This window comes from Typopeltis vanoorti, chromosome 12, assembly GCF_054136105.1.
Source record: "Typopeltis vanoorti isolate ZY-2024b chromosome 12, IOZ_Tvanoo_1.0, whole genome shotgun sequence".
Lineage (NCBI taxonomy): Eukaryota > Metazoa > Arthropoda > Arachnida > Uropygi > Thelyphonidae > Typopeltis > Typopeltis vanoorti.
The window spans coordinates 43,871,716-43,884,933 of NC_143560.1; the positions used below are offsets into that span (position 1 = coordinate 43,871,716).

Sequence of the window (13,218 nt, forward strand, 5' to 3'; positions counted from 1 at the left end):
TATCATTCTTCCACAGTCATTTCTCCTCTTACTGGCCACATAGCTAAAAAATTCCCTAGGATTTTCTTTGGATCTTAGGGCCAATCTCCTCTCATATTCCAGTTTCGCTTTCCTTACTACACTAGCCACTCTTCTGGCCTGTGTCTTATATTCTTCATGCATCTTTTCTTCACCTGTCTCCTTATATCTCTTCGATAGCCTCTTTTTCGCATGCAATTCCTGTTTAATATTGTTTGTCATCCACTTTACTCCAAATTGTGTCCTCTTCTTCACTCGTAGTATACAACTTACCATTGCTGCTAACAAATATTCTTTCACAATTTTCCACGCACTAATGATATCCCAGCCTTCCAATTCCTCCCTCCATGAAACTTCCCGAAGTTGACGTCTAAGACTATTATAATCACCTGCTTTATAATTCCACATAAGTTCCCATCTCTTTGATACTCCTGCATGTTTATTCATTTTCCAAGTCAAAACCATATGGTCGCTCTCTCCAACTGGTGGGAGAGATGTCATCTCAGTTATTATCAACTCTTCTGTTGCCATAACCAAATCCAAAACTCTTGAACCTCTTGTTCCCTCTGTTACATGTTGCCTAAGACATTTGTCCCTCAAGAATTCTAGAAATTCCATTCCCTTTTTGCTACATGCATCTTCCTCTCTCCAATTTATACTACTGTAGTTAAAATCTCCCATAACAATCATTCTTCTTGCACTTGCCAAACTTAACTGTCTAAACATCTCCTGGTCCCCCATCCTCTGTGCTCCTGGGTCTGTAGCAAGACCCCACTAAATATCCTGTCTTGCCCACCTCTACCTCACACCCTATGCTCTCAAAATCATTTGTCTCACTTCCTTCCAAAGCCTCCACTCTTAGAGGACATAGGTTGTCACTTATCATAAGCAATACCCCACCACCACGCTTTCCCCTCCTATCCTGCCGAAAAATGCTGTACCCAGCGATTTCTATTCCTGTTATTATATCCTTTTCTGTCAACCAAGTCTCAGTGATCCCAATAATTTTTGGCCAGGCTGATGCTATCTACGCCACCAATTCCTCTCCCTTATTCCGGATACTCCTGGCATTAGTATAAAGCATATAAATGCCATTGTTTCTATACCCAGCATTATCCCCTCTAGACTCCACTGGGCTCAGTGTTACCTAATGTCATCTCCCTTCTCCCAAGTATCCATTCCCACATGAAAATAGAAACAGACTATCCTCCATTTCTTTTCATTTTAAAAGAAACTGAACTAACTTCCAAACAACAAGCATTTCTCAAAGAGCTCTGAGTTGTTAATTCCTGATATAAGTAATAAATATATGAAATCAGGATTCATCCCCATCTAAATTTGACAATCTGATCTCACTTCTTATATCCTTTTAGCATTTAGGACTACCAGACTGTCCATATATAATATATGGTAATATTATCCTGAAATAATTAGGTTAAAGTTAAATTACTTCAAAATTTAATCAACTTACATTAAGTGCACAGATAAGAAAGTCAATTACAAGTAAGACTGCCATCAGTGGATCAGAAATCTGAAACACAAAATGATTTTTTAAATTAAATTTGTTCACATTTTTTAAAATCCAATTATTCTTTTACAGATAATCATAGAATATTTATTGCTATTGCTGGCCTAGTTGGCAGATTGAATAGAACATTTCCAGTTTAACTATCAGGGCATAAATAAATTAAGAGAATTAAATAAATAAATTAAACAATAAACAATAGGTGAGTTTCATTTTTTTAAATATTAATGTTACACATGAGTGATGACTGTAGAAGCTGCAGCTCATTGTACCACATATATGGACAAAATGTAAACAAAAACACCTACTGATGTATTTTAAACAGCTGTTCCCCCAATGAACAGTGCTCCCTGGGGACATTATATGTAGAAGACAGAGAGAAAAGGTAGATGAAATGAAAGATATTTTGGTAGGCTTATAGAAAGTTGACAATTAGGTTTAATGGAATGAAATCAGCACAAATAAATAATTATACACAGGTTTAATAGTTCTAATATTTTGTCTCTATCATAGAGACATCTTTTGGGAGTACAATATAAAAACTGTAAAACACAAAAAACACACAAACAATAAGTGTTGGTGGGTTGGGGGAGTATCTATAGTAGATATTACCAGCTACAACTCATTTAAACTAGCCAAACAGTTAATTAAATCTTTAATTAACTGTTTGGCTAGTTTAAATTAAAATTAAAAGTTTGGCTAATCCTCCCTTACTGGCCCTATTTCATCTTATATAAGTGTATATGAGCTATATATGTGAGAGTGAGACATCCCACAATGAGTCTCTTGACTCCATGGAGGTCTGTTGATGATAATAATAATAAAATTCTTCCCTCTCTCATTTAAATTTTCAAATTAAAATTTAAACAATACTGATATCATGGTTAGACATCACTTCTTTATTTACCAATATCCCCTTTCCTGACACTTTTACTTTACCAAAAAATGTTTTCATCATTGGCATTACCAATCCCTTCAATTTCAGTTTTGCCATCTATATCAGTTACTTCAACTTGTAAAACACCATATAAAGAGGGTACAGCCATAGGTTCACTCCCTCTCTCTCTCTCTCTCAATCTTCCTCCTCCTTCAATCTCCACCTAGCCAATTTTTTCAGTATACAGAGCTGAAAAACATGCTCCTGATACTACAGTTATCAAACCTTCTATCTCCCTAAGATACATTGATTATGTGTTTTCCATTTGGCCACATGGCTCTGACATATTACTCTTTCCTCCTCACCTCTAAACAGCCAGAATCCAGTTCACTATAAAAAAAGAAAATAGCTATAATTTTCCTTCTCTGGACACTTTAACATCTTCCCAAAGTCACAGTTGTGAGGGAGAAGAAATACCATCAACACAAAGATTTATTATTATTATTATTATTATTACTATTTGGTAACCTCCACAGAGATAACAGAATCATTGTGGGAGGCCCACTTAACCAGTAAGATGTCTATCATAATGAGCTTTGAAGTTATTTACACTACCTGCACTGCCAACAAACTCAGGTAATGCATTCCACTCACTAACGATTCTCCACATAAAAAATCTACTCCTCACACCATGCTTCCACATCTTCATACAACTTCCAGCAATAACCTCTCATTCTTCCAATCTTAGCATTCACTCTTTTTATAATTTCTTCTGTATTAATCTGATAGACTCCCTTAACTAACTTGAAGGTCTCTATCATATCTCCTCTTTTCCTCCTATCCACCAACCTCTGTAATCCACATTCTCTCAAATGCTTTTCATAAACAACATTCCAGAGTCCTGATATTACTTCAGTTATTTGTCTTTGGACCCTCTCTAGTGTTTTCACGTCACAATGAAAACTAGGTGACCAAATCTGAGCACAATAGTTCATATGTTGTCTGACCAATGCCGTATATAGAGGCACCACCACCACCTCCTTATCCCTACATGCCAATGCACTTTTTTTTATCATAGCAGCAATATGATGTGCAGTCTTTGCAACATGTGCGATGTGTCTCCAGAACTTCAGTCCACTGTCTACCATCACCTCAAGATACTGAATTTCATCCCCTTCCTGAAGTACAGCTCCACTAATGCAGTACATAGCCTTATATCTCTAACCCGAAGTGTAATAACACTTTGCATTTATTAATATTAAAAATGCAACCTCACTTGTTTGTCCAAGCTAAAAATCTATTCAAATCTTCCTGTAGAGAATTAACATCAGCACTACTGATAATTCTACATAACTTTGCATCATTGGCAAATATTTGAAGATCCCAAGTCAATCCACATGAAATATGTTAAAAAATACGTTAAACAGTAAGGGCCCAAGAACAGAACCCTGAGGCATGCCACTGGTCATCTTCCTTTTCTGAGACACAGCTCCATCATACACAGCTTGCTGGTATTGCTCAGAGAGCCAATCTCCAATCCATCTAATCAATATACTATCTACTGCAGCTATTACACCAACTTATCATATGATAATCTATCAAATGTTTTTTGCAAAGTCCAAGAATATTAGCGTATATCATCCTCCCTTATCCAACGTTCATCACCTTATCATAAAACATAAGCAGATTGCTAAAACAAGTCCTGCACTTCACAAACCCATGCTGACCATTATAGACAATCTTATGTCGATCATTGATGATTATGTCCACCAATCCTGTATTCTGTTTCTAACCAATTTTTCCAACACTTTCATCACAACTGCAGATATACAGAAAAGTCTATAATTGGAAACTTCTGTTCTCAAACCATGCTTGTTGAGAAATATTATTTTACCTTCTTTCCACTCCTTAGGAACCTTCCACACTGCAAGACTTTCATTAAATAACCAGGACAAGAACATGGATAATTCTTTTGCACATTTAAACATACATGATGAATGTGTCATTCATTCCAACAGCCTTATTAACATCTAACCCAAGCAACAATTGATATACTTCTCATTCTTTCACCTTTAATTCTCCTAATTCTTGCCTCCCTTCTAATTTTGTACAGCATCATTCACACCAATACAATATAAACTGATGAAGTGTTCATTAAATAATTCCACTATTCCACTATATCATTTGCTATGGTTATTCTGCTACCATAACTATCCACCAGTATTAATTTTTTTCTCTCCTGCTTGCATAAAAATTCCCTTGGATTAGCTTTGACCTGACTAGTCAATCTTCTCTCATATCCTACTTTTTCTTTTTTACCATGCTTGTCATTTTTCTGGCGCGCACTTTATATTCTTCCACTGCTTGCTTGATTTCACCATTCATCCATCTCGCTCCTACTCTATTTATTCGCTTAACTCTTGGTATGCAGTTATGCATTGCTTGTGTTAGATACTGCCTTATCATTTCCCATGAACTGTCAAGATCTTTTCTATGCAATTTATCAACCCAATGTGTTGATGCTAGTTGACTATGAAGCTTCTGATCATCACCCATCGTATAGTTCCACATATAGACCTTCCTGATAACGTTTTCCAGTTTGACCACCTTTGAAACTAATACCTCATGATCACTTTCATCAACAGGTGGCAGTGTTGATATCTCATTCACAACCACATCCTGTGAGGATATCACCAAATCTAACACTGATAAACCTCAAGTTGCTTCCATCACATGCTGCTTTAGATGGTTATCCTGCAGATATCTTCTCACTCATCTCCTCTTTCTGCACTATAGCACCCCGTTGTCTCCTAAGCTTTCCATAATCCCCATCCTTGTAGTTTTACATAGATCCCTTCTATAAGTTCTTATGTGACTAGCTGCCACCCAGGTGATCACTTCAGGGTCACTCTCACCAACCGGGGGGGAAGATTAGACACTCCATTCACAATCACATCCTCTGATATAGCCAGATAAGACTCTTAACCCTCATGTGCCCTCCATTACTTACTGCCTAAGATTGTGGTCCCTTAAGAACTCAAGAAATTCATTCTTCTTATTCCCTGATGCTATCTCTTCATATATCTTTTATATAGTCTTGCTCTTCATATATCACATACTTCGCTTTGCTACCACTGATTCTTTTTTTTTTTCTTATGTGACTCCCACTCACAAATCATTGTAAACCTATACTATATTAGTACCATGGGTGGGCTTATGATTTTTTCCATATTTTTATTCATTTATATATATATATATATATATATATACACACACACAAATACTTTTTTTTTTGAAATTGAACTAAACAATAAATATTATTCTTTACTACCATTAGTGGACTAAGGATGTTTTCCCTATTTTTATTCATTATATAAATATATACATATAAGTATGAAAATTTTGCCATGTGAATATTTGATTTTAAAGTTTATAAGGCATACCAGAATAAGTTTATAACATTTATTTACTTATGCATTTCATCCAAGCTGCACACGATTTCTTCAGGCATAAATAAACAAACTAGTAGACAAAACAATAAGTACTAACAAAGGTGACAACTGTTATGCAGTTATATAAAAGAGACTGATGTTATTTTTTAAAAAATCATTTCTAATTGTTCCAAATGTTCTGTGTGTTTATGCATTCATGGAATGTTCTTGATTAATGAAGGCTAGGATGTATTCAGACAAGTTAATACCTTGGTTAATATTTGAATGTTTAGGATCTAATGTTATTTCCAAAGATTCCCATATTTTTCTTCCTGTTGTATCATAGCAACAGTGCAATAGTTCTGATTTAAAACTTGATGTCTCGTTTGCAAAGCGTCTTGTGAGTCAGCTGAAGAGATTATGTGTGATGACATAGCTGAGGCTTCATTTCTATGGTATTCAATATCTCGAACGTTCTTCAATGCATTGTTCAATTGATTTTTTACTATCCATAGAAAGATGACCAGCAATCACACCATAGTCAATAAACACCCAGATATTGAAGTGGGTTATGTTGAGTTTTGCAGATCTTAGTAGTGATCTCATCTTGAATAAGGCGGTAAATACTACTTTGATTTTATATTCCTTAAGTATTTTTGTTAGTTTTATGGACACAGAGCTAATATATGGGAGAATGATAAATCTTCTGTTTCCTTCTTCATTAGCTGCAGAGATAAAAGTTCCATTAATTTAAAATGTTTCCAAGAAAGTATTCCTCATACATGGATACTATACATTTTTGGACATGAAATATTTAGTATTTTTCTAAATATTTCATAAAACAACTTTTTTATGCAGCAAACTAGCTTGCCTTCTTTCCTTCCAGTTATCATATAAAAGAAGAGCAGAATACAATTAATAATTGCATTTGACTTTATGACTGACTTACAACTGACTACAGTGCAGTGTTTTTCAAAGTACAGATCATGGTCCACTGGTGGATCATGGGATTAATTAAGTAGGTCATGCCAATTTACACTGATTATCAACAATAAATTTTTATATGATCTTACTGATTAATTGGAAGAACCCATTGAAACTATTTTCATACTTTTATACTCGGTAGTGATATTTTGATGAAATTAGGAACATTTTCTTAGTTTACTTAATTAAATGTGACATTACAATCAATTGGTAAAAAAGTTTCTGAATCAACCTACAAATTCTCTCATATCTCTATTGACTGAACCAGTTGGAAATGTGACATTCAATAAAATGCTAATTTTTTATTGATTTTTTTTTGGTATTGCCTTCCTTTTGCATTTAATCATTAATAAATTCATGCATAATATTAGCCTTCTGTCATATTTTTATATATGTTATAAAACAAAATTTCCATCATAATGTCAAATGTATTTCCTGTGGGTCATGATCACAAAAGCTCTAGTGGTAAGAATTTTACCATGAATAAGTCTGTATGTCTTGAGCTAAGAATAAAAGAAATCTGAACTTAAAGATTCACTTTTAATATGGCAACTCGATTAGTACATATAAAGGAAAATAATAAAGTACAAAATTGGTTAATAAGTGATCCTTTCCAAGAACTATGTTAACAAAAGTTATTATAACTTGACAGTCAAACTAGAGCAGATGGGGTTGGATATTAGATTAGTGCATTGGATTGGAGACTGGCTATCTGATAGGTATCAACAAGTTGTGTATGGGGGAGCGATATCCAGGAAAAGGAAAGTCACTAGTGGAGTGCCTCAGGGATCTGTTTTAGGGCCATTACTGTTTAACTTATATATATTAATGATATATGTGAAGATTTGGATGGAGATATTCAGTTGTTTGTGGATGATGCAAAGTTAGGATGAACCATGAAGAGTAGAGAAGATGTTATGGCCTTACAAGAAGACTTGAATAAATTGAGTGATTGGGCACGGAATGGGGATGCGAGTTCAATGTTGCAAAATGTAAGGTTTCAAAATTTGGAAAACAAAGATGAAATGCAGAATTTATGTTTGGTGAGGATATATTGTTGGAGGTGGAGGAAATAAGAGATCTGGGGATGACAGTGGATAAGGATCTGAAATTTAGGGGCCACATAGCCAAAATTGTGAAGACAACACAAAGGCTTCTTGGAATGATGCAGAAGACACTGATGTGTAGAAGCAGGAAGATTCTTGTTCCATTGTATAAGGCTTTGATTTGGCCACACATGGACTATTGTGCCCAGATTTGGTCACCTGGTTTTCAGAAGGACAAAGAGATGTTGGAAAGGGTCCAAAGGTGACTCACTAAGGTAGTTTCTAACCTCTGGAATGTCGAGTGTGGGGAAAGATTGAGAAGATGTAATTTGTAGAGTCTGGTGGACAGGAGGAAGAGGGGAGATATGATAGAGACCTACAAGTTAGTAAGGGGTTGTTATAGGATCAATGCTGGAGAAGTTCTACAGAAAATAGTGGGAGATCACGGGGGGGAGACTAGAGGTCATCCCTAGAAACTGTATAAAGAGGGTGTGAGTAGGGGGAGTGAGAAGCAGGTTTTTTTCATGCAGAGTTGTGACTGGAATGCCTTGCCTGAGAGTGTGGTGTCTGCAAGGAGTTTGAGTGTGTTTAAGGCACGGTATGATGAGCTGTGTGTGTGTGTGTGTGTGTGTGTGTGTGTGTGTGTGATGAAAGGACCTCCCAGATGAGTCTTTGACTCCATGAGGTCTTGGGGTAATAATAATAATGATAAATAGGTAAAATTAAGCTCTGCAGAGCATAAATAAAATCCATAATCCTTGTGGATCTTTCCACAATTCTCTAAAGGCTTGTGCCAAGTTTCAGATAGTATCATGCAAATATGTCCAGATTAGAATGGACACAGGTAAAAATAATTTGCAGTGTGTGTGTTTTATGACAGCTTTTGTTAGTTGACAAAAGCTGTCATATTCATCCCTATCAGCATAGGAATCAAAAACAGTTACTGAAAAATATAAAATCAAACTTACATTATGTGCAACAAGCATTTCAAATCTTGATTCACAGGAATTAGGGAAACAACATAAACAAAAGTCAATTTCTATCAGTCTTGTTGGTGTACAAAATATTCATGCTTCTTTTGATATCCTTCTGGTGAAAAACCAGGAGTCATGCAGTTTGAATTGATTTGCCTTGGTCATGTATGGAAGAGCTGGAGGAAAAGAATAACGCCAGAGAATTAGTCTTATATTTTGATGATATCATGATGATCACATCCACAACAGGTGGGGAAGATGGCTTGATTAGGGACTAAAAGACAAAGGCTTTTTGAAGAGGAGACCAGTTGCCTGCATTTGGCCTTTTAAATGCTCAATTTGGATGTATGAATTTTTCTCTCTTTTTTTTTTTCCAGCTATTGTGAGCAGCTGTAGGCTGAATGTCAGGCTTAGTTTTTGTCTCAAGCTACTTATTCTATGTTGAATTTTTTGCTTAACTGCCTTAATATACTGTTGAGTCAAGGGTCGGATAGGGGGCAAGAATTCTGAATGGAATGGTAAACAAAGACTTCATTCCAGCAAGAATAATTTCTGTTATTTGGATGGGTCAGATGTTTGAATGAGGATAGCAGAAACAGTGATCACACTATGGAAGAGAGGAATACAAGTCATGGAGGTTATCCCATCTGGCATCATTATGGTGCAACATAAGGCTGAGGGTAACTAAAGGAAAGAGGAAAGAGGGAAAACATTCTACTGAAAAGAAAACTTGGAAATAATTGAGTATAATTTAAATAATTAAATCACAATAACTTCAGTAATAATAATAATAATAATAATTATTAGTGTTATTAATTAAAATAATTGAGTTTCATCCATTTTCATTTTCCACTGTGCATTAGGTCAATCCTTTTCATAGCCAAGTAACTTGGCTTCTTTGAAACCTGGTTAACTTCCCAAATGGCAACATGGATGACATATTAAATAAGTTATACTTCACATCCATGTTATTCAACTGTATCTAAATGTTATTTCAATTTCAATGAGCACTGCACTTATTCAGGTGTACATCCATCAAGGCTGATACTGTGGTTAATGTTCTTATAACATGGTTAATCCTATTTGTAGGATTAACCATTATATAGAGTTTATTATTACTCAGTTGTGCATGGTCTTCTGGCTGATTTACACATTTTGTAGAATGAAAAACCAAGCCACCTCCATATAAGACCAGCTAACTTTCAAAGGTTCTTTGTGTCCTCGACAGGATTTTGACCCAGGTTTTTCCAACCAAAAGTCATTGTCAAAGCTAACTGAGTTACAGAAATTCATCAGTTTCACTCATAATCCTCCAAATCATTCAGAAATACAAAGTATTTCCATTCTTAATGTAAAAGGTGCTTCTGAACATGTCATCAAAATCCTCAAGAAGTTCCAGGCAACTGCCACCTTTAAACTAAAAAAAAGTCAATTACTTCCTTCTCTTAAACACAAACTTTCACCTATCTTTGCCTGGCACTCATCAAGTGTCATGTTTGTGAAACTTGTATGTTCAAACTGCTTGTTCAGCCCTTTTCCACAGAGAAGCAAATCTCTGATTATCCTTTGGCATATAAAATCTCAAGTCCAAGTTTAGCATGTAGTTGACATTAGCCATATGATCCTTTGGGTCAGCTCTAAATATGAACATTTAGTCAAAGAAATATTCTGAATAAACTGCTGTGACAGGTTTTATATACCGAAGTCTGGAAAATTAGAATATCACAGCATCTTAAAAATATACACACACATATATATACAAGGTGTGACAATTTAATTCCCAGAATGACCGTATTCCCAGAATGGCCATGTGACTCCAACCAAATCACTGCACAGGTGATTTGGTTGGAGTCACATGAGTAAATTGTTAAAAGTTTATTTTTCACTTGGTTATACTATAATAAATTTAGTTTAATCCTTTATCCAAGTGTGAGCAAACAAAGTTTGTGCCTGAAGTTTGGTACTACCTTACCCCAGTCCTGAAAATACTTTCAGGCGCAAACCTTGTTTGCTCACACTTGGATAAAGGATTAAACTAAATTTATTATAGTCTAACCAAGTGAAAAATAAACTTTCAACATCTTTCTCTAAATCCAGAGTAATTTAATAAAAAGGTGGCACACCATTTGACAACTCCTATAGGAAGAGATGACCTTGCTAATGCTTCTGCCTGGTATCTCCACTTGGGCCTGGCTCCCACTGAAGAGACCACAATAGGGGTCAAAACTGGTCTGGGTAGTGGCTCTTCCCTTAATGCATAACATTATACATATCCACAAGGAGATGTGTTTTGCATTATTGGAGATACTGAGATAGGAGTGATGTTAGCTTGCTCCACCATTGCAACGAGTTGCCCGGTGTTGTACTACCTTACCCCAATCCTGAAGATACTTTCAGGTGCAAACTTTGTTTGCTCACACTTGGATAAAGGATTAAACTAAATTTATTACAGTCACATGAGTAATTGTCTTTGTACATGTTTTAACTGATGTGTGTGTAAACCTCAAGGCAATAGAGCCATTTGCTAGTTGGATATTGCAAAAACAATAGAGATCTACGTGTAAACTTTGGCATAAAAATTTGTGATCAAAATTTGGAGCAACAGGTTAACATCAAATTTGTGTGAAAATTGGCAAAACTGCCACTGAAACATTGGAGCTGTTGAAAGTGGCATATGATGTAGATGCTCTGAAAAAGTCAAGTATCTTTGAGTGACATAAGAGATTCAAAGGTGGGCAAGAAGATGTAAATGACAACACCAGAAGTGGGCAGCCAAAAACAAAAATAATGGACGCAAATATGAACAAAGTGCAAGATTTGGTACAGTCTGACAGACAATTAAGTATACAGTTAACGGCTGGTGAATTGCAAATAATCAAGAAACAGTCAGGATAATTTTAACTGAAAAATGTGAAAAAATTTGTGAAAAATTTCTGCAAAGTTTGTACCTCAGATCTTGATCGAGTGGCAGCTTCAAGTTGCAGCTAATCTTTCTGCAAATAAGCACGTGTTACCGAGAGTAATTATGGGTGCTGAAACCTGGTGCTTCCAGTACAATCCTGAAACAAAATGCCACACCATGCAGTACAAAACCCAGAGTTCACCACATCCAAAAAAAAAAAGCATGCATGTCACATTCTTGGTTCAAGACCATGCAGGTGTGTTTCTTTGATCACAAGAGGATAGTCCACTATGAATTAATTGAACAGGAACAAAAGGTCAACAACAATGCTATTTAGAGGTGCTGAAAAGATTACAAGATTCTGTTCAGAGAAAAAGACCTGAATTGTGGCCTGACAAATGAATCATCCATCACAATGAAGCAAGCCATATTGCGCTCATCATGAGAGAGTTTCTGGCCAAAAAATCAATTACTGAATTAGGTCATCCTACTTATTCACCCGACTTAGCAACCTGTGATTTCTGGCTGTTTCCAAAATTCAAGACAGCGCTAAAAGGATGAAGATTTTCAGACATCACTGATATCCAGCATAATGTGATAAAGGAACTCAAGAGTATTATGTAAAAAGAGTTCCAGGCCTGTTTCAAAAAATGGGAACACCATCTAAACTACTATATAAATGCACAAGGTATAAATGCAATTTGAAGGCGACAGTAGCCACTATGTATACTTCCGAACGTAGATTTTTTACGGGTGCATTCCAGGAATTAATTGTCACACCTTGTATCTGTGTGTGCGTGTGTATTTTTTAATATACTGTGCTATATATATATTTTATCACAAAACTAAATACATATAGATAATTGATTTTAATCTCAGGTTTTCTACTTGATCAGGCAGTTTGTATTTGATCAGTTTAAATTTAGCATAAATGCTGTGGTATAAGAATGTCAGACACTGGGGGCATACAGCCATAATCATTTACTTTTGAATTCCCATGGTTTTCTATTCATATGGAAAGGGATGCTATAAGAAACTTAAAGTGAAATATCTGTACTCAACTATAGTTATTAGTTCAGTACAAATATTTAACTGGTAATTAGTTTACGGAATTAACAACGCATATAAAGTATATTAATTAAAGGTAACTTTAATGAATAACTTCTATATTTCGGCAATGTCACGTTGCCATCTTCAGGAACATAAAGATATGGTATGTGCACGCAGGCACTAACAAAAGCAAATGAGGAAGAAAGCAAGAAACTAATATTGTTCCTAAAGTCTTAATGGTGCCCTCTGGTGGGCTAATTTGGTTGTCTTGACAGTTGGGCTGAAGTTCTTTCTCATAATGGAAGTCTCCCAAATTTGGAGTAGTTTCATGCACTCAAATTTGTTGAGGTTAGGAACGTTTTTTAGAGCTGCTGATGATTCCTTGAATAATCTTTCGTATTTAAACTCGCT

At 35.5% G+C, this 13,218-nt stretch overlaps 1 protein-coding gene across 1 annotated transcript in view; it reads right to left on the reverse strand.

The window, feature by feature from the left end:
* Positions 1-13,218, reverse strand: part of LOC150100740 (uncharacterized) — a 108,038-nt gene that overhangs the window by 53,594 nt on the left and 41,226 nt on the right. The window contains exon 5 of the mRNA XM_090401992.1: positions 1,490-1,549. Coding sequence (XP_090258118.1) covers positions 1,490-1,549 — 60 coding nt within the window. The remainder of the gene's footprint in view (positions 1-1,489; positions 1,550-13,218) is intronic.